Raw genomic sequence first — 23539 nt, 5'->3', positions numbered from 1 at the left:
GTTTGCCTTTCTATATGTAAACCAGAGAGGACGGTTTACAAATAAAGATTATTATTATTATTACTATTATTATTATTATTCCTCAAAGATCAGACTAAACCCCAGGGGGGATTCAACCACTGTCTAGGAAGTTACAGCCGCCATGGAATCACCACTGCATTGTAAATGTAAAGTAATGTAAATCTGCCACCCATGAAAAGTTTGCACATTGTGACTTAATCTGTCCCACTAATTTTATTAAAGCAATTAAACTACTCCACATGCAACTCTATATGTCAAAATATGTTTTGCAGAGTGTTGATATTCTTGTTGCAAATATAAATTGGTTCAATTAACAGCCAACTGCATCACAGAACGGTGATCAAATAACATGACATAATGACTATGCAAAGGATAGTCTTAACTGTAATCCAACAGTGTGTTGTTCAGTTCTATGAAGTCTGCCTTACCTGACTGCTTTAAGATTTTAATTTGTTCTTCGGCATTTTGACACTTTTCTTCTAATTCTTTTTTATCTTCTTCTAAAAGTTCCAGCTGTTGTTTCAGTGATTTAATTTCCTTATGCAAGACTTCATTAGATAGTTGTTCCTCTAATTCTTCCACCTGTAATTGACAAATATAAAATGACAGTAAAATCATCATCATCCACCGATGTTACAAAGGAAGAACCAAACCAAGTCATGGTATTAATTCCTTAAAGCCCAGTATCCTGATTGTGCCAAAAGCATGGTTTGGATACTTCAGGCATTTAGCATTATGCTAAATAGTTATTCATCTTGAGCAGTACAATGTTGGATCTCTCCCCATATGGCTAGCATTCATTGGTGCCTTAGGTTTTCTTTTTAAATTCTTAGTTTCCACTCTGGATCTCTAGATTTCCAGGTTTTGTTTTATGTAGAACACCCAACACTAAAAAGAAAGCATATTTCATTAACCTTCTCAATTAAAACTGTATTTTATTTCATTCTGAATGGACAATCTAGACTGAGTGTTAATTTGTTTTTCTTTTAGAAAATTAAGATGCCTGTTGGCCATTAAGATCAATTATAATTAAGCAGGGAAAGTGAATATTTGCCTTGCTAGCAGCCAAAGGATTTGACTCAGGGCAAGCAATTGAAGCCCCTGTGAAGAGACCAGTATTAATGTATTGACTTGTGCTTTTACACCAGTCTTGGCAGAAGGAGGTGCAGTTCTTCATCCAGCAACCTGCCCACCTGCTCTCGGCACATTATGAGTGAATGCTGGTCACCTTAAGGGGCCAAGTAGGATTTTTTTCCTAAACGGAGGGTTTTTTTGCCTACCCCATATTGTGTTGTTGGAGAAAGGCGTTTATTTGGGTGGCACTACTAATTAAGTTTCCAATGACAGGAACTAGGGGGAGAACATTGTTTGTGTTCACCTTGGGATCCTCTATATGGGAGTGATGGGGGATACCTGGGATGGCCCTGACAAGTTTTGGGACTTGTGTGAATCTTGGGATTTTTCCTCTTGAGGCTGGACTAGGGGGTTTCCACTTTCTCTTACAGAGTTTTGGGGCTCGAGAAGGAGTGCCCCAGTAATGACCATCTGGGCCAGCAAGCCATTAAGTGGACTGCCCCCAGCGGTCAGGTGTTTACCCATAGGTGGACAAGGAGGTGGTCATTATGTGATACCTGGCCTGTGTCATGACTTATTTCTTTGTTGCTCCCCCCGGGTTAATTTTTAATGCTCTCAATTCCAGTTGAAATAGGTCAATAAATGGCCTATTTTGTTGTCTGGTCTCTTATTTCATGGTGTGGCTTCAATTTAAAACAAATCCTGGGTAGTCTGTAGTAATACAGCATTTTAAAAGACATATCAATTATAATAAAAACAGAGGATAAAGTCCTATAGGTATATTATACTTTAAAGCATGGCAAAGAACATCAGATGAGAAGTCATCCATTCCCTAAATCCTAGCAATTTCCAAACTAGATGTAAACTTTCCAAGGTAATAATGAAGGCCAGCTTTTGTTCCTCTAATCATAGTTTTCAGAAATAAACCCAAATGCTGGGGATTCAGAGTGGTTTATGGATACCCACAACACATTTCTACACATAAACAGGAAGCACCGTTGATGCAAAGGGTGACAGGAATTGGGTTGTTGTAGGGCGATTAACTGCAACATTCACGCTGACATCCAACTGACAAGAGTTCTTCCCTCACCCTGGACTTCCCACAGATATATATAAACCTTCCTTGCTGAGTTTCTCCATACCTCACAACCTCTGAGGATGCCTGCCATAGATGTGGGTGAAACGTCAGGAGAGAATACTTCTAGAACATGGCCATACAGCCCGGAAAACATACAACAACCCTGTGATTTCGGCCATGAAAGCCTTCAACAACACAGTGACAAGAATTAATATGCAGAATTATAAAAAAAACCCTAGTATTTGTTGAAGGAAGCAGCATGTAGCAGTGAAACTATATATTGTACAATAGTGGTTCCCAAACTTTGGTCCTCCAGTTGTTTTGGACTTCAAGTCCCGGAAATCCCAGCCAGCTTACCAGCTGTTAGGAATTGTGGGAGCTGAAGTCCAAAACACTTGGAGGACCAAAGGTTGGGAACCACTGTTGTACAGGAACAGTCTCTGTTCTAGTCCTATTGGCACTACTCTACACCTTCCTGGAAAACTAAGGTCATCTGGAAAATCTCCTATACATTGTTGATTGAAAGGAAGGACAAAAAGAAAGAAATGTGGTAAAACCTTTAAAGCAAAATGATTTTTATTTTCTCGCAAGCTTTACAGAAATAGAACCACAAGTGTATAAATAGAATTACTACATCAAAAAATCCATAAAATTGGGATCCATAAAAGCCCATGCAAAAATATAAAACCTTAAAGACGCTGCCACATTTCTTTTGTTTCCTTCCCCTTCCTTCCTCATTTTTATGCTGCAAGAAACCAACAGGACTACTTTCTTGAAAATTACCATTGTGGACTGAAAAAAAACCCTGTTAGATTGAAATAAAGGCTGGCAAGCTGTGTGGTCTAAAGGTCATTACACTATGTAACATGATTTTTGTTCCTGGGTTATAAATGTCATTTCCTAATTTGATCTATCATAAAAACATGAAAAAAAGTTGATTAAAATGCAAAAACTTTTGGCAGTCTAAAAATGGCAGTATTTTCATTAAGGAGAATTACAAACGAAGTGCCTAGACTGAAGGAAATAATAGTACTACCCTCAGCCCCAAAAATGAAGTTTCTGGAGTATAACAACTACTTGTAAAGTAAGTGCCACACAATTTAACAGGAAATAACACTTTCAAACCAGGAAAACCAGGAAAAAATATCAAATATTGCTACATAGTATTTATTTCAACCCCAAATTTCTCCAAGATATATTTACCCCTCCATGCTAATTTTATTGCCTCAAATAAGTTTCTTTGGGGGGAGGGGGTGAAATACAATGTTTTGCTAGAACAGTGGTTCTCAACCTGGAGTCTCCAGATGTTTTTGGCCTTCAACTCCCAGAAATCCTAACAACTAGTAAACTGGCTGGGATTTCTGGGAATTGTAGACCAAAAACATCTGGGGGGCCCAGGTTGAGAACCACTGTGCTAGGACAAGGAGTAGAGGGGCAAAGCATTACTTCTGGAGGTTTCCAGCAATATTAATTCTATATCATCCATCCTCAAGAGGACAGGTGCATGCGGACTTCGGGCCACAAGACCGCTGCCTCTAGTTTAAAGAAAATATTATATTCTTAAAAATCCAGAGATGTCCAGTCCCTAGGTTCCGTAATAATATTCTGTTCTCCGCACTTCATCCAATATCCTGACCCTATGATACAGTACTGGCACTATCCCATGCCTGGCCCTTTTATAGCCTGGTCACACACATTGTTTTACTGGCTATTTGTTTTGTTATTGTGCTTTTATCTGGATTGTTATATCTTGCTATGCTCTTATTTTAATGGTTTGTGTTCTAATGGATTGTTGTATTTATGTTGTGGATATTTTGTCCCGTATGTAAGCTGCCCCGAGTCCCTTTGGGGAGATGGTGGCAGGGCATAAGAATAAAGTTGTTGTTGTTATGGTATCAAATTCTTTTTGGTGCTATAATCTAAATTATATTACATTCCAATACACTAGGTACTGTGTTGGTCACCTATGAGGACACATTTAGTGTGCCAAGTTTTAAACCTGCAGCACACTCGTTTTGTGTGTGTGTGTGTTTTTTTTTTTTGATATGCCTGTGTATTTTTTAAATGAGCAAATTCATCAATTTTTACAATACAGTTCAGCACTGGCACAATGACCGTAGATAAAGAAGAGTTTAAAAATCGCCTCCTCTGACAGCACCATTTAGTTTGCAATAAAGTAACAATACTGTTTTGTGAGCAATTATTTTGCAAAAACACTTCCATAATGGAAGAGCCCAAATGTTTCAAAGGAGATTTAAAAAAAGAAAAGAAGAGGAGCACATTTTCTGACAGGTTTTGTTTTTAACTATTTCAGGCAATAAGACACTAATGTAAGTTATTAAATGACTCCTTCTGTTAAAGGTTATTATTCATACACACACTTTCCTCAACCCCTGCTGTTTGCAATGGGTGAATTATAGAATACGCTGAATTGAAGTGCTGAGGCACACTAAAATAAAGACCTCTTTGCCCTTTAATATACACAATTTGGACAAATTTGGAAAGCAATCCTTTCTCAGAAGCTTGCAATTATTCTCAATGCACGTAAGCGCAGACAAGTATACACATGTTTTAGAAACAATCACTCAATTTTCTTCCGCAAATAACACACTTCCTCCAGTATTGTACATTACTAAAATTCCCCATCATGAATGAAAGCCAGCAGAATTTCACATAATTATTTATTGGAGGCATACACTGATCACAAGATTTAGCTTGGACCTCAGTTCGGGATTTTGGAAGTGCCCTGATTCCGTTTGGACTGATTTGGAGACAGATTGATTTTGACAGGTCCAGCCCTTTAGCTAACATTCAGACACATTTGAAGGTTTGTGTTTCTCACTGGTTATGCGTAGAAAAGCAAACTATGGCTCTAGTTCTTTTTATTTATGAAAAGTGAATTGAAATAGGTTGCACTGTAAGCCTTAGGTTTCAGTGACATACCAGTATTAAAGTAAAGTAATGTATGTACATTACTTTTTTGGAATGGGGTGCAGAAAGCTATTTTTTTTAAAGTTTTTAGAGCTTTATTAAAAATGGGGGTACACAAGTTCTGAATATCTGCTGCTGCATACTCATGGGAAGGAGAAAGGAGTCAGGGAGGCGATTCAGATGGTGCAATTGTGTCTTCTTTGAGATAGGTAAAGGTAAAGGTTTCCCCTGACATTAAGTCCAGTCGTGATCGACTCTGGGGGTTGGTGCTCATCTCCATTTCTAAGCCGAAGAACCGGCGTTGTTCATAGACATCTCCAAGGTTATGTGGCCGGCATGACTGCATGGAGCGCCGTTACCTTCCCGCCTGAGCGGTACCTATTGATCTACTCACATTGGCATGTTTTCAAACTGCTAGGTTGGCAGGAGTTGGGGCTAACAGCGGGTGCTCATTCCACTCCCGGGATTTGAACCTGGGACCTTTTGGTCCGCAAGTTCAGCAGCTCAGCACTTTGCCACCACGGGCGAATGATATAATGATATAATGATAATAATAATAACAATCTTTATTTATATTCTGCCCTATCTCCCCGGGAGGACCCAGGGCAGATTCCAAACACAAAAGGCAAAAAAGGCCCGAACACAACAACTATACACCCATAATAACAAAAATTGACAACCCAACATATAAAAACAAATTATGATTTAACAACTGAAATTAAATTAAAAACACAACCTATTATGTTGGACAAAAAGCAAAACATCAAAACATTGAACAGAAATCTTCTCAGTTCCTTGGGGGCAAATAGATTGGTCATTGTTCAAGATGTCTATTGAGCTGCTGGGGCAAACAGGGCATGGATATGGATGGTAGCTATTAATCCAAGGAATAATGATAGTATTACCATCTATTCCTCTTCTCACAAGCCAGTGAGCAAAGGTATGTCTTCAGCTGTTTTGTGAAGGTACAGAGAGAGGGGGGCATCTTTAATTCCTTAGGAAAGAAGCTCCAGAGGTGAGGATGGCCATGGAGAAGGCCCTTTCTCTTGTTTCCACCAGCCACACTTAGGACGGGAGTGGGACAAAGAGCAGGGCCTCTTCCGATGATCGCAGTGTCCGAGTTGGTCTATAGTCTGGACCCAAGCTGTTTAGGGCTTTAAAGGATCCCCAGTAGAGGAGGAGGGCCTGTTCCATCTGTGAGTGCACGCTTGTCCACTTCCTCCAAAAAAAAAAAAGCGGAGACCAACTGCTTCTTCTTCATCTGAATTCCTCACCTTCACTTCTCTCCCCAGGAGGAGCTCCTCCTGGAGTCTGACAGCCATTAGAGTGAGGGAAGGAAATGGAATTGCATGACTGGAGCATTTATTTAACAAGGTGGCAGGAATTTTTATAATAATAATAATAATAATACTCCTGACCTCACGCTCGTGTTAAAAAACACAGTATGGATTGTCGATGTTGCAATCCCAGGTGACAGCAGGATTGAAGAGAAACAACTAGAAAAGCTAGCACGATATGAGGATTTAAAGATCGAATTGCAAAGACTCTGGCACAAGCCAGTCAAGGTGGTCCCAGTGGTGATTGGCATACTCGGTGCAGTGCCTAAAGACATTGGCCTGCACTTGAACACAATCGGCGCTGACAAAATTACCATCTGCCAGCTGCAGAAGGCCACCTTACTAGGATCTGCATGCATTATTCGCCGATACATCACACAGCCCTAGACACTTGGGAAGTGTCCGGCGTGTGATCCAATACAACAGCCAGCAGAGTGTCTACTGTGGACTCGTCTTGTTGTGTTTCAAATAACAACAACAACAACAACAACAATAATAATAATAATAATAATAACTTCAAAGACTCTGGCAGAAACCAGTGCAGGTGGTCCCTGTGGTGATTGGCACATTGGGTTCCATGCCAAAAGATCTCAGCCGGCAATTGGAAACGATAGACATTGACAAAATTACGATCTGCCAACTGCAAAAGGCCACCCTACTGGGATCTGCACGCATCGTCCGAAAATACATCATACAGTCCTAGACACTTGGGAGGTGTTCGACTTGTGATTTTGTGAAACAAAATCCAGCCTATCTATCTTGTTTGCTGTGTCATACAATAATAATATTATTATTATTATTATTATTATTATTATTATTATTATTATTATTATTATTTATATCCCGCCCTCTCTCCCCAAAGGGAATCAGGGTGGTTATACTAGACAACTTTAAATTCTGGTGTATTTATGTTTAGATAGAATTGTTAATGTTTTTTTTTTCTTGGCAGAATCAGAAGGAAATCAAGTGTACCAAGTTTCAGTGGAACAAATGCAAGGATTTTTGCACAAGGGCAGCCTTTCCATTTGAGGAGCGTTTCAAAAAGAGAAAGGAGAATTTATCCTTTTAGTTTCTTTCTGAATCCTTCTGAATCAGACAATGCAGAAGTGGCCATAAGTAACACACCTGAAAAAATTCAGAAGGATTGGTTTGTTGAAGGCTTGTATTCACATTTCTTTTTTACTTTTTCTTGTCTTTTTGTACTACTACTATTGTTTTTTGGCCCAGAACAAGCATAGACTCTTGTGAACTACTAAGCCTAACAAATCACATGTTGGATCTTGCCCTGTGCTTGACTCCCTACCTATTAAACTGAGGAGGATTAATGAATTCATTGTTGAACCACCACACATAGCTACATTACAATCTGTATTTGGCTTTGTGAGTCAATGCTGTTCCAATGCTGTCAGCAGCAGAACTATTATTTTCCATCTTTTGCAGTCAATACGTTGCAGGAGACAGGTTAACACTGTACAATGTAGGGTATTTCTAGCTTGAAAAGTTACAACAGAGGGCCTATCCAGACAGCCCCTTTAACACGGGACTTCCATACAGATGACGTCCCAGAGCAACATGAATTAATTTGCCACAAACCAGAAAAACCCTGTTTCTTTTGTTAATAGGTAAATTTTTGTTAATTTGTTAGTAGGTTTATTCTGCACCTTCTTGGAAGCTGTGGGATAAACTCACTACTTCTGCTGTCTGGACTACTCCCTTAAAAGTTCTGGGCTTTTGAGGGGGCAGTCCAGACAGTAGTCCCATGATTTTCCGGGTGAAATTAGCGATTTTCCTACTCCCCCCCCCCTCCTGCTGTGTCATTCCTACGCACCAGGAGAGTTCTGACACCACTCTAATGGAGGCCGGGTAAATTCTTTTACTTTTAAAAAGGGGTTTTGGGGGTTTTGGGGAGGGGTTTAGACTGTCAAGGTGTATTCCCTGAAAGTTTTGGGAGCACATCTGGACACCCATCCCAGAAAGCACGCTCTTTCTGGGGTGTGTGTGGATGAGGACCCAGGAACATTTGTGTTTTTTAAACGTGAATGTTTCCGGATTAACTGGCTTGTCTGGAAGCACCCATAAATACTTTCCTTCTTGAAACAGTTGCTTAAATTCAGTAATGGTTACACTTTAGCAGCCCCACTGAAATCAATTGTTCTTTATAGTCTAATGATAAATCTCACTGATTTGAATGTGTTTCCTTCAGATAAGGCTAATATTGGATTAAACCCAATATATGGTGCTCAAAGTTCCATACAGTGACACTTATTTCCCATGCCAGTAAGGTAATGCTCAAGATCCTGCAAGGCAGACTCCAGCAATACATGGAGTGAGAGTTGCCAGATGTCCAAGCTGGGTTCAGAAAAGGCAGAGGAACGAGAGACCAAATTGCCAATATCCGCTGGATAATGGAGGAAGCCAGGGAGTTTCAGAAAAACATCTACTTCTGCTTTATTGACTATTCTAAAGCCTTCGACTGTGTGGATCATAATAAACTATGGCACGTACTTGGTGGTATGGGGATACCAAGTCACCTTGTCTGTCTCCTGAGAAATCTGTATAAAGACCAAGTAGCCACAGTAAGAACAGATCACGGAACAACAGACTGGTTCAAGATTGGGACAGGAGTGTGGCAGGGCTTCATACTTTCACCCTCCCTATTCAACTTGTACGCAGAACACATCATGTGACATGCGGGGCTTGAGGAATCCAAGGCCGGAGTTAAAATTGCTGGAAGAAACATTAACAACCTTAGGTATGCAGATACCACTCTGATGGCCAAAAGCGAGAAGGAGCTGAGGAGCCTTATCACCAAGGTGAAAGAAGAAAGTGCAAAAGCTGGGTTGCAGTTAAACGTCAAGAAAACCAAGATCATGGCAACTACACCTATTGATAACTGGCAAATAGAGGGAGAAAACGTGGAGGCAGTGACAGACTTTATATTTCTAGGCGCGAAGATCACTGCAGATGCAGACTGCAGCCAGGAAAAGCTTGGAAAAGATCACGATGCTGGGGAAAATGGAAGGAAAAAGGAAAAGAGGCCGACCAAGGGCAAGATGGATGGACGGTATCCTTGAAGTGACTGGCTTGACCTTGAAGGAACTGGGGGCGGTGACGGCCAATAGAGTTCTGGCGTGGACTGGTCCATGAGGTCACGAAGAATCGGAGACGACTAAACGACTGAGCAGCAGCATGGTGTGCAAAAAGGAAAACAGAATATGACCACTGAAAACACTTACCTTCTGCTGATGTTGCAACCTTTCTTCCTCCAGCATTTGGTTCAGCTTGGCATTTTCATCCAGAGCTTTCATGAGCTGTTCATCAGGAACAGCACTTTGCAGCAAAAGTTGACTTTGCCGTTTCAGTTTATTTTGTTCAATAAACATCTACCAAAAACAAGACATATTGCCAGTTAGATTATCTGACTGGTATTTCTTGATCTGAATGAATATAACACAGGTCACTCAAATTCTTTTTTTTTTTGACCAATCAAGGAGTTTAGATGCAGTGAGTTATTAGGATAGGCATATTAGTCCTTCTCTGTGTGGGACAATGCTTCATAAATGCGGGCTCTTAGATGTTGTTGGGTTCAAGCTCCCAGACCCCTGAGTCACCTTAGTTTTTAGTTGGAGATTCTAAATCTTCCCAATAAACTATTTTAGAGTGGACTTGAAAGTACTTAACAAATTACCCAAGAATAATCAGGAATATTTAGAACATGTAATCAGGGATGTCAAACTCATTTTCGCTGAAGGTCAAACAAGCCTTATGATAGCCTTCAAAGAGCAGTTAAATTCATGGATGAAGAATCTGTGGATACAGAGAGCCAACTCTATTTTTTACACAGTGGTCAGTCAGAGTTCTTTAGTTTTTACCCAATTTGGGTCCCCAGATGTGACTGAACAACTTCAATCAATTTTTATTATCCGCCATGTGGATTGGGGATAATGTAAATGTGTAACCCAACAACACTTGTGGCCCTGAGATTGAGGAAAGGTCAAAGGACATTTTAACATCAGACATTATACTCATAAGCCTTGTATCTAAATTAAAACCCCATTCTCCTGACTTAACAGAAAAACTACAGTCTTCCAGATGTTACTGTATCACAACTCTAGTCATCTCTAGTCATGATGTCTAATGAAGAATAATACAGGAGTTGTAGTGCACCATCTGGAGGGCCATATAAAATGAGTTGGTGGCTGAATTTCGCCCACAAGCCTTGCGTTTGACACACATGATTTAGATAATCAGTTGTTGAAAGATAAGATTAAATGAGAAAAAAAAACATTTTCTCATCAGCTGTAGATATTCTTTGTCTATACTGTCATATAATTTCAAATCTTTCAGAGTTTATCGCCAAACAATGGCACCTATGCATGCAAAACCTCCAACAAAAAAAAAATTCCATACCAATATCCTTTTTTGCACCAAACAGTATAAGGTTGTTTCTTGAATGAACAAGAAAGGCATAGTAAAGATTCATTGGAAAATATCAGAAGGTGAGGAAATTTTGATCGATATGCTAGACACAGAACAGTTATTGCCTATTGTGTATAATATAGAATATTCTTGTTTATGGAGAGAGAAACACAAATCAATTATTTAAAAATTACTGAGAAATTGATCTGTACAGCAGCAAAAGAGAGATGCATTTTAGGATTACTATATTAGAAACAAAATGCTCCATTATGTCTTGTCTCAATCCCATGCTGTTTATTTACCAGTTAAAATAATAGCCACAGCAGGCTGGCCGATAGTTTCTTACTATTCCTTATATAACTGGATGGTATGTCATTAAACAAAAATGAAATCAGATATCTAGATGTGTATTTATTTATACAAATAGCCTGCATGTTACTCTGAACATGCTGTATTCCTGGACCTGTCAACATAAGATCAGTATTGCCTATTCTTATATAGCTCATCCTGGGTTGAGCAGCAAGGAAAGACAGAACCAGGTTTTGGCAATGCTGCCCTTCTACCTAACAAGTTTTTCAATGCTATTGCCGTAGCCAGTACTGATGGTATCGAAGAACTACAATAATTTCCATGAGGAGAATTCTCATCCTTTCTACTGATTTTCACTCTTTCATTTTTTTTTCATGTCAGGAGTGACTTGAGAAATACTACTATGAAGCTGCTAACTTTAGCTGGCTAAAGGACTGGATTAAATTGGACAACAAAAAATTACTTAAATTAGAGGGACACAATTTAAGATATGGCTGGCATGCTTATCTATGGGATGAAAAGGACAAGGTGAATAAAGAATTTAAAAGGCATATTATAAGATCCAGTCTCTTAACAACGTGGAAAAGATACAAGAAGGGGATAGAGCCCAAAACCCCTCTGTGGCTGCGCCCACTTGAAGCAGTCTTGAGACCAGCTACATGTATTGAAGTTGGAACGTATGAGGAATATTTAGTTAAAGAAAGAGGGCAATGGGCACTTAAGGGCAGAGAAGAATTAGGGTTAAAAGACTGGTTCAGTTTTTACCAACTGCATGATAGATTTAGAAAGGATGCGGCGGTGGGATTTGCATCCAAAAAATCCGAGTTAGAATGTATCTTTGACAGAGGCAACAAAGGCTTACTCTCAAGGCTTTATAAATTTATTCTAGACTACAACCTTGCAGACAACCAAATAAAAACCGTTATGATCTCTTGGGCCAGAGACTTTGGTAGAAACATAGACCTGGAAGAATGGGAATATCTCTGGAAAAAGGGGTTTAAATTCTCTCTGGCCGGCTCAATTAGAGAGAATATGTTTAAAATGTTCTACAGAACATACATAACTCCAGAGCTTCTGGCGAAAATAGAGAAAACAGAAGGAGGGGCCTGTTGGAGATGCAAGAAAGTAAAAGGAACATTCTTCCACACATGGTGGACCTGTAATATAGTTCAAGAATTCTGGATAAAAGTGGTGAAAGAAACAAATAATATGATTACCAATAAGGTCAAGAAGAACCCCGAGACATGCTTATTAGGTTTATTTAGAAGGCATATTAGCGCAGGAGATGAAGAAATTTGCCAATATTGTTTTGTTGCGGCAAGACTAATAATCGCAAAAACATGGAAGGGGGAAGAAGAGCTAAGTATTAGAGATTGGAGAGACAAACTGGGGGGATATATCCAAATGGCCAAGCTGACAAATAGCAACAGAGGAGGAAATAATGAGGAGTTTGCAAATAAATGGAGGCTGGCACTTGGGTATTTGGAAAAGAAGACAAAGGTAGATTTGATGACAGCCATAAAGGGGATTTAGCGAAAGAAGATACAGGGGTAGTTGACGGTCAGTTACGCGATACTTACTGAGGGGTATCGGAGGTCTAGGGGGTTGGGTTCACGGGCGAGGGGTAAGGGGGACAAGGATAAGTTAAGGTACAACTATGGTATAGCAAATCTGTGATCATCCATTAGTTTAGCGACACTACAGTGCAAATTGTTATACCTGTTTGTATTTTTTTTTTGTTTCTTCTCTTTTTATTCCTTTTTTCTATTTTATTCCTTTTTCTTCTGCGGTTGTATATGGATACATGTTATTTTAGTTACTGTTTTTCACTTTCATTAATAAAAAAAAATGTGAAAAAAAAGAAAAAGAAACTGCAAGTGACTTCTGGTGTGAAAGAATTGGCTCTCTGCAAAGATGTTGCCCAGGGGATGCCCAGATGTTTGATTTTTTTACCATCCTAGTGTGAGGCTTCTCTCATGTCCCCACATGGGGAGCTGGAGCTGACAGAGGGAGCTCATCCACGCTATCCCCGGATTCAAATCGACAACCTTCAGGTCAACAACCCAACCTTCAAGTCAGCAATCCAACTGGCACACAGGTTTAACCCACTGAGTCATCGGGGGCTCATTCTTTCATGACCTGAAACATATCCTACATATCCTTATAAATAAATAGGGATGGGGAAATCGGGACAGATCGTTCTTCAGTTGGGTCTCCTTATTGTCATTTCAGGTGAAAAAGCACTTTGAATTTTTTTTGGTTTTCTGAACAACTAGAAAGTATACTCTGAGGGTGAATCTATTTATGTGTTTTAAATGCAATTTTTTTATCCTTGTATTGTTGTTTTAATTGATTGGCTTTAACTGTTATAATACTCTTGTTTCATATTGTATTACTGTTTTATCTTTTTTATATTGTGATTTGTATTATGTTGTCAAGTTCTACTCCTTCAGTCTTAGAGGAAAGCAGTGGCAACCCCTTTCTGAATACATCTTAACAAAAACATCTGTGACAGGTTTACCCTAAGTCAAAGTTTATGTGGAAACCCGTAACAACCACAAAAGTCTGTCTACTCGTACGTTCTTATTATTCAGAGAATATTCTTCCCACCACCAATCCAGAAACTGCTTCCACAGAACTAACTGTGGCACTAAAGCAGAAATGTCAGTTCGGTTCCCAGGAGTGAAAGGAAGCAAAGCTTCCTCCTCCTCCTCTTCTTCTTCCTCTTCCTCCTCCTCCTCCTCCTCCTCATCCACGTCAACAATTTGAATTATGGTTGGCTAGTGCTGAAAAAGATACGGAGGCGCAATGTATTATTGAAGACCTGAATCTGGTTTTCTGAATACAGTAGTTTCACTTATCCAACATAAATGGGCCGGCAGAACATTGGATAAGCGAAAATCTTGGATAATAAGGAGGGATTAAGAAAAAAACCTATTAAACATAAAATTACATTATTATTTTATAAATTAAGCACCAAAACAACATGTTTTACAAGAAACTGACAGAAAAAGTAGTTCAATATACAGTAATGTTATGTAGTAATTACTGTATTTACTAATTTAGCACCAAAACATTGCAACATTTACTACAAAAACAATGACTATTAAAAGGCAAACTGCATTGGATAATACAGAACATTGGATAAGTGAAGCTTGGATAAGCTTGGAGACTCTACTGTATTACTAGAAATATCAGATTCCATTACAACAAACATCTACCTTGGCCTTTTCCCTCCTATAAGCTCATTCTTCCATTATCCTCTGCAGGTGACAGATTTAAGATTTGGAAGATGAACACACTTGTCCCTTGACCTCACCCAATTCCTGTATGTGAAAGTTGAAGATATGGGATGTTACATTCATTATAGTTGTATAGCAGCTGCCCCCACCCCAAGCACAAACTAGGCTACACATCAGAACCCTTCCATAAGTGCAGTTTTTTTCAGTCCATTTAGAGAGACATCACATATTAATGGAACACTTATTACAAAATAAGTCAAAGGCCATTAATGCATCTAAATGAAGAGTTATTGTGGAGCTTGTCATTAATAAAGCCCATTGATATCTCTGAATCAATAACATGCAATCTCATGAGAGGAGCAAAATTCCTATACAAGGAGGTCATGGCTGTCTGGAATTATGTTTTCTCTCCTCTAACAAAAAGTGGGTAACATTTGACCTTTTTGCATGGAAATGTTCAATGCAGGATTTTAAACACAATGTCTGCCAAGTACTTGTTCAGAGACCTATAATGAGAAGGGCATTCAAAGTAACCAAGATAAATACAGTCATTGCACTTAAAATAAGTTTATTATGCATCGATTTGATTGTGCACAGAACCTTTATTACTTACCCATATACAGAAAAATTGAGTGAATTAATAGGCAGGGCATTGGCTCTTTCTGATCTCTTTTTCATCTATCCCTAATGTCAAATTTCACCAATCATTGCCTTTATACTTTCAAGAGCATCTATGCAGCCGCACAAGAGCAGTACTTCAAATCATTGAGATGTATGCTTTGCAACATTGCAAGTTTTGTCAGTTCAACAAAATGATCAATGCAAATTCCAACATACTGTGTAAAGAAGAGGCTATATGTCTATGCATGATGCTTAATTTGTTGGGCATGTTTGTTTTCTACTCAAATCTATGCAGAAGACCTTTTCAAAAATAAAGCTATATATACTTAAACAAGGTACTCATATTTTCAAGTAAAAACCATGACACTGCTTTGTTTGGTCATTCTATAGCTAGTTTCCTGCCTCATAATGACTAGTGATGTGTGCGGTATTTGTTTCATGTTTCATTCGTCTATCGTTTAGTATCTTCCATTCAGATGCACAAAATGAAACAAGCCATTTTCGGATGAAACAAAAAGTGACACGAAAGAGAAAGCTGCATGGTCACCGTGCTTGCTTTTGTTTTCCTTTCATTTCGGGCTGCGTAACAGTAAGCAGGCATTGACAGAGGGCTGCTTTCCCATTACAGCTGATGTGTACCAATAGGTGTTAATAATAATATTAATATTGATAACAGTAGTTACTCTCGGACCCTAAGCTAGGTCTGAGAGAGGTCTGCTTCCCCATGACAGCTGATGTGTGCCAATGGGTGTTAATATTAATATTAATATTAATAACAATAGTTAATCTGGGACCCTAAGCTGAGTCTGAGAGAGGGCTGCTTCCCCATGACAGCTGATGTGTACCAATGGGAGTTAATAATAATATTAATATTAATAACAATAGTTACTCTGGGACTCTAAACTGAGTCTGGGAGAGGAGTGCCTCCCCATGACAGCTGGTGTGTGCCAATGGGTGTTAATAATAATAATATTAATAATAACAATAGTACTCAGGGGAAGACCCAAATGTTTTAAAAATTGGTGGGCTGAAAGGGGTCTAAATGCTCTCTGTGTGTGGTGATTTTCACTCCTCTAGGCCAAAATCCGAGAGGAGGGGGTTGAGCCTCAGAAGCCCTCCCATTGCTGCCAATGGCCTGAAAATTTTTGGTTTTTTCATAAGTGAGACAAAAAAATTTATTCGTATAGGCGTTTTTGGAAACAGGGACAAATACAAAACTGATACAAAATGAATGAAACTAAACTAAACAAACAGCAATTCCGTACAAATGCACACCACTAATAATGACACATATTATCCTGCTCCTCATTTGTTGTTATGTGCCTTCAAGTCAACTCTGACATATGATCATCCTGCCATAATTCTTTTTGCAAAATTTATTGACATGAAGTTTGCCACTTAAGAAGAAACAGTGCGATTTGCCACAGATCATCCAGTAGATTTCCATGGCTGAGTGAAGATTCAGTTTGGTTTTCTGTAGTCCCAGTTCAACACTCAGGTCACTACACCTCACTGGCTCATTCTTCATTTTCATGTTTATCTATGCCAGGCATGGGCAAACTTTCTCACTTGGGGACCTCATGGCTGGCCGGAGTGGGGTGGGCAGGCCGGGAGGGAGGGGATTCTCCCCAAGTTCCCCTCCCCCCACACACAGGAGGACTGGATGCCTAGAGAGGAACTTTTCCGTCCTGTCACATCCACCTCGCACTTTCACTCTCCTTCTTTCCACAACACACCAATACACACACGCCTCTCCCCTTGAAGGCTCACCCTTTACACAAAAGAGGGGTGTATGTGAATGGAAAAGGGTACATTTGAGATGAGGGCAGGGGAGAAAGCTGAGAGTGGCTTTCTCTTCTCTTTTGGAGGCAGAAAGTGAAGGAAAGACAGGAAAAGTTTGGATCCCAAAAGGGTTGGCCTTTGTTAGGATGAGATGGTGGATGGGAGAGAAAATGTTAGACCTCACATTGTCTACTCCTGATATATAATCCTAGAGTTGGAAGAGACCCCCAAATGCCATCCAGTCCAATCACCTGCCATGTAGGAAGGCACAATCAAAGCACTCCCAATAGACAGCCTCTACAGAAAAGCCTCCAGAGAAGGAGACTCCACCACACTCCCAGGCAGCCTAGACCACTCTCCAGAAAGTTCTTCCTAATCTTTTCAGCTGAATCTCTTTCCCTGCCATTTGAACCCATTGCTTCCTTGTGCCCTGGTCTCTAGAGAAGCAGAAAGTCAGTTTTCCCCTCCTACTCAATCTTGAAACATGGTATTTATGTTACTTCTCAACCTTCTCTTTTCCCAGCTAAACATCCCCAGGAGGAAAGGAGGAAGGAAAAAGAGAAGGAAGGAAAGAAGAAAGGGAGAAAGAGAAGGAGGGAGGGATAAAGAGGAAGTTAAGGGAGGGAGGGAGGGAGAGAAGGAGGAAGGAGAGAGAGAAGGAAGGAAGGATAGAATGGTGAAAGAGAGGAGGGCCTGAGAAAAGATCCCAAGGGGCCGCATCCGGCCCCCGGGTCTGCGTTAGCCCATACCTGATCTATACACTTGGCCCTCGATATCTATGAGAGACTGGTTCCAGGATCTTCTGTAGATACCAAAATCCAAAAATGCTCAAGGCCTCAATCTGACAACTGGCAAAGGGCACCATTGGAAGATACTCTAGGGCAGCTCCACAGCCTCTGCCAAGATTAAGCCTACTGTAAGACCACTGAGGTTCCTCTCTGAGCAGTCTCCCGTCTTCTTCTTTCCTTCTCACTCTCTCCCTGACCCCATCTAAGCAGCTTCTTTGCCCTCAACAGGGGACTGCTGCAGACAACCTCCACCACAGTCCTGCCACAAGGTGAGGACAGGAAAAGATGAGAACTCCCACACTGCTTTATTTGAAATATTTTCAATCTGTAGGTAGTTGAATCTGTGGATATGGAACCTGTGGATTTGGACAACCGATTGCATATACCTTTCCCATAGTAAACCACATTCAAATATATCTATTTTGTACAGGTCACTTTTTCCAAATGACTTAACCTTTGAAGACACTAATAACAAATCAATTCAGAGTTGCTGTTGGTTAAACCCAACAGTGGAGCGTGTTTCCAGTAGCCAGACCCTGAAGCAAAAGTACCTATTTGATTTTGCTGACACTGTCAACTTCTCTCTCCTGACACTTCAGTAAACAAAATAGCCATTTGGCCAGAATTAGTGTCTGAACAATGCGTTACAAAAATGTGATACAGCAACACATAGCTGAACACCTCTAATTTAGTCATGTTTGAAACTAAGCCTTTCAAACAGGATGAAACAAGGGGACTTACAGTAATTAGTGTTCCCGAGGTAGAATACCCAGTGAAAAAAGAGGAAGTATGGACTGGGGAGCCTAGCTTTGGGCGTTCATTAAATGTCTTCTTGGATTTTTGTTCTCAGAAAATAATGTATGAGTGACCACATACATTTGAAGCTTGACATGTATAGCTTTCTTGATTTGGTAAACCAAGCACTTGTCCGTTGACATTCTTCCTGTATTTAGTTAATCATCAAAAGTGCTTGCAATTTACAGATAAGGGCCCAACCCAAAGGCCATGTAGTGTGTGCTACAACTGGGACCCATTTATCTAGAAGGCTGATAGAAAATCCCCTTTGGAAACTCATGGGCCTCCAGGAAGAAGCTGCTTAGTACACAGCTATGAGCATGTCTAAAGGGACTCTTTGTATTTCATAAAAGAGCACTAATGTCTTAGAAGAATAATCAAAATCACATTTTCACTCTAGTCCAAAAAAGGTAAAAGCTTTCCAACTAGCTACAAGAAAATAAAATTCTTCTTCAGACAAGATGACAGAATCTATAGGGTGAGGATAAAAAAGTACACACTGAGAGCTTATGAAGATGTTCTTGTGACAATGATGCAAAACCCACTTGACTCAGTGAATGCTCTTCTGGAAAAATTAAGGCATTTGGGATATAGTAAAGGTAAAGGTTTTCCCCTGACATTAAGTCCAGTCGTGTCCGACTCTGGGGATTGGTGCTTATCTCCATTTCTAAGCTGAAGAGACGGCATTGTCTGTAGATGCCTCCAAGATCATGTGGCCAGCATGACTGCATGGAGCACCATTACCATTCCGCCAGAGCGATACCTATCGATTTACTCACATTTGCATGTTTTCGAACTGCTACGTTGGCAGAAGCTGGGCTAACAGTGGGAGCTCACCCCGCTCCCTGGATTTGAACTGCCAATCTTTCGATCAGCAAATTCATCAGCTCAGCAGTTTAATCCGCTGCGCCACCAGGGGCTCCTATTTGGGATATACTCCACATTTAAAATGAACACTGTCAAAACAAAATTATTAACTAAAACGTGGGGCCCTCCAAGGTTTTTGGGGGAGCTAGTGCAGTCACCTATGCTTCTACATTTTCCCATCCTTGATTTAGGAAAACACTGGGAAGAGAACAGATAGCACATTCACATCATTCTTGAAAATATTTGCACTAGTCAGTTATTTAATCTAACTAATCCATGAGCTTACATACCTCTTGTGCAAATGATTCTGCTCTCTTTCGCAAGTTTTTCTCCAACTCAAAGTTGACCTGTAGTTCATCGTATTCTTCTACTGCCAGTACAGACACTGTTTAAAGCAAAAAAGAGAACAAAACCAAACACCACAACACACACAGTAACGCAGACAGAAAAATAATCATACATTAGGGAAGGAAATTGACATGTTTTAATTATGCCATGAAACAGGATTACACAAACAATGGCTTCATATAAGTATAAGAGTTTTTAGAGAAATGTCCACCTAAAGCTCCAGTACTAAATCAAAAGAATCATATAAATATAATGAAGTGCTATGAGAAACTCGTTCAGGTGGAGACAGCCCTGTTGGGGGAGCAGTCCCTTTCTCATCTTTTAAAAACAACGAAATCATATTTTTAGGATATAAATACACCAGATCCCACCTAATTTTGGAAGCTAAAACAGGATTAGCCCTGGTTGGTACTTGGACAAGAGAACTGTCAACAAATGCAAGGTGATATCGGCTATATTTCAGATGAAGGAACTGGCAGAACCACCCCTGATTATTCCTTGTCTAAACAACCCCTCAAACTCATGAGGCTACCATGAAACATGAGGCTACCATGACTTGAAGGCACATATACATACAATCTCAGCTTTACTGCTAGGAGGAGGAGTAGATTTAAGAAGACACTATGATTTCTATATGGTAAATTGGGCAATAAACTTGGAATGGGTTGAAATTACTATGGAACATGTAAGTACACCTGCACCACTTTTGCATATATATGTTTGTCCATTTTTCATATTACTTTAAAATGACCACACATGCCTCTACAATATTCCTCTGAGGTGGGGGCAAGGCCCATGAACTTGAAATTCCAGTGAAGTTAGCCAGATAGCTATTTCCCCTTAATGGAAGAGTCACCTATCCTTTCCCTTCTAACAAGGGAAATCAAGTTTTCTTCAGTATGTGTTAAAAGTTTGTCAAAAGTTTGTATTTGAAACAGAATGGACAAAACTGAAACAATATTCACATTGACATCTTTATATGGCTTGATCTGAGTCCAGAGATATCACAAAGCCTTTTTTTGGGGGGGGGGTGGGGGTGGATGGTGGTGGTGGTGATAAATAACCTGATATTTGTACATGAAAATGAATGCAGATGAGGTTTCCAACTTCACCCATAAGTACTCATTGATAGGACCGGTGGAGGGAAGAATCCATCATTTTCACCATTCTAGCCATTCAGGCAAGATGGTCAAAGTACAAGGGGCCAAAAATACATGCTGAATGATCTTGTTGTGGAGTCCCCAATGGTGCAGCATGTTAAAACACTGAGCTGATGAACTCGTGGACCAAAAGGTCATAGGTTCGAATCCAAGGAGTGGAGTGAACACCCACTGTTAGCCCTAGCTTCTGCCAACCTAGCCGTTCGAAAACATGCAAATGTGAGTAGATCAATAGGTACCTCTCCGGTGGGAAGGTAACGGCGCTCCACGCAGTCATGCTGGCCACATGACCTTGGAGGTGTTTACGTACATGCCGGCTCTTTGGCTTAGAAATGGAGATGAGCACCAACCCCCAGTGTCGGACATGACTGGACTTAATGACAGGGGAAAACTTTTCCCTAAACCTGATCTTGTTGTTATTGTTATGTACCTTCATTTTGATTTTGACTTATTATGATCCTAGCTTTTCTTGGCAAGATTTATTCAGAGAATGTTTGTTGCTGCCTGCCTCTAAGGTTGGGAGAGAGTGTTTCTTACCAAAAGTCACAGAGTGCATTCCCATGGTTTAATGGGGATTTAAACTCTGGTTTTCTGGGGTCCTAGTCCAACACTCAAACCACACTTTTCTGCCTTTTAGGAAAGTCTTTTTTGGAAAGTTCACATCTGTGTATTTCTTGAAAAAATCCCTGAAGGTGCTTTGACTGGCCTTACACTATCAAAATACCTAAATTATATGTAGTGATATAATATAATTAGGCTGAGGTCTATATGGTGCCCTTTTCCTCTATTATATGCTAAACCTGTGCATCTCCAGGTGTTTAGGACTAAAACTCCCAGTTTACCAGCTGTTAGGATTTCTGGGAGTTGAAGGCCAAAACATCTGGGGACCCACAGGTTGAGAACCACTGTGCTAAATCAACACTAACATTTTACACATTACATTTTGTAACAACATTTAAAAATAGGTTGACTGTGCTCCTGCAGTATGTACACAAAGAAGCCAGGAAATGTTCATGAATATCTTCAGGTAAGTCATTCATGAAGTAGCCAACCATTTGCTTCATCCTATGGATGCTATTAAAGTTGTGTAATCTTAGTATATGGATAGGAGGGGCAAGAGCCATTACACTTGTATTGGATCCATTTCCTCTTAGCTCATAAAAGCTGCCAGAAGAAGAATGGCTGAGTGAATAAAGTGAGTAAAAATAATGCTTCATTGCAACAAAACAGCTTTTCACCTTCCCTAAAAGAGGCTGCACCACCAAACGCAACCATGGTGGTCACCTTCCCATAACCCTTTCTTGGAAAAGATTCAGCAGTATGTCCTAGCTTCCCAAATCCAGGAGTTCCCAGATGGAATGGATTATCAAGATCCATTTCAACCTTGCTTTAGGATTGGCTATGGAAGGAGACAATTCTTGTGGATGAACTATGCCAGGAGATTAACACAGAGGTGTGTTTCTGTTGAATCTTCTGGACCTCTCTGTAGCATTTCATACCATTAATCATGGGATCCTTCTAAACTGCCTTTCTGAGATGGGACTTGGGGACACTTCCTTACAGCAGCTGTGGTCCTTCTTGAATAGGTAAACCCAGAAAGATACAACAGCGTCCCTTCTCAATGGTTACACACAACCTATTAAATGGTGTCTCATGGGGATCTAGGCTGCCCCACTTGGAATTTCGTTTCCTGATTCTTTATTTATACTTTATTTATTTTAAAAGGAATTAGTGCAAGAGCAGTAATGAAACACTTGAAATGTTAATGCATACCTCGATTACATTTTTCCAAAACATTCTGTTGATTCTGAACTTCTGCTGCCAGTACTGCATTTTCTTCCTTTATTTTATTTACCTAGAACAAACAGGGAACAAGCATAAAACAAAGATGATTAGGAACAATAAACTATGTACAGTCCAACATGTAATAATTGATCTTTCATTAGATGTTGCTCATTCAAACCACATTTATGAGATGTTCCATTGATCTTAATACTTTTCTTGCTTTTTAGAGTTAGCTGGGTAACCTGAACCATGTGTATCAGAGCATTTTATAATATCTACAAATGGGACTTGAATCTTGATAAGTTTGGTCAGAATTTCAATCAAATTAGCATTAAAACAGCTAGAAGTTTAAATGGTGTGTGTGTGTGTGGGGGGGGGGGGGGTAGGCTGCACTCTTCCAAACGCTTTTGAATTGTCAGTTCCACAAACCCTCATTGTTGGCAACACTGGCTATGATGGATGCAGTTCTAGGCCAAGTACAGTTTGAAGACTCCATTGCCCACTCTTGCCTTAAATGCTAAATTTTAACAACACCATGGAGTTGAGAAGTAGCAGTAAATTCTTTCCACTTGGTAAAGGGATTCTAAAATCCTTATATATACTGAATTGGCTTGCAATCTTTAAATATTGGAAGGAATATTATGCCAATTGAGAATGTTTGCTTTCTGTTGTTCGAAAGACTGAATTGTGAACCAATGGATTCAAATTACAAGAAAAGAGATTCAACCTAAGCATTAGGAAAATTCCTGACAGTAAGAGCTTTTCAAAAGTGGCACAAGACTGTCTTTTACAACAGTTGACTTTGTTCTTTGGGCAGTCTCTGTTGAAGTGGGAATGACTGTATATAGAGTTGTTTAAATGTAATTGAGTTATAGTGTTGCAATGTGAGCTGGAGATTGCATCATGCTGTCTGCTGTCCACTATGCGAGTGTGTAAAGAGTTAACTGTGTATTGCATCAGACAGCAGGGGTGGTTATAAATA

General features: G+C 39.9%; 1 protein-coding gene across 3 annotated transcripts in view; it reads right to left on the bottom strand.

The window, feature by feature from the left end:
- Positions 1 to 23539, bottom strand: part of shtn1 (shootin 1) — a 144950-nt gene that overhangs the window by 61198 nt on the left and 60213 nt on the right. For all 3 annotated transcript variants that reach the window (XM_062975662.1, XM_008114814.3, XM_062975663.1), the window contains exons 7-10: positions 22546 to 22627; positions 19555 to 19649; positions 9678 to 9824; positions 450 to 603 (exon numbers count right to left, since the gene is read on the bottom strand). In XM_062975662.1, the coding sequence (XP_062831732.1) occupies positions 450 to 603; positions 9678 to 9824; positions 19555 to 19649; positions 22546 to 22627 (478 nt within the window). The remainder of the gene's footprint in view (positions 1 to 449; positions 604 to 9677; positions 9825 to 19554; positions 19650 to 22545; positions 22628 to 23539) is intronic.

Source organism: Anolis carolinensis, chromosome 3, assembly GCF_035594765.1.
Source record: "Anolis carolinensis isolate JA03-04 chromosome 3, rAnoCar3.1.pri, whole genome shotgun sequence".
Taxonomy (NCBI): domain Eukaryota; kingdom Metazoa; phylum Chordata; class Lepidosauria; order Squamata; family Dactyloidae; genus Anolis; species Anolis carolinensis.
Note: the sequence above shows the minus strand (reverse complement) of the source record. Positions and strands in the feature narration are given on the sequence as shown.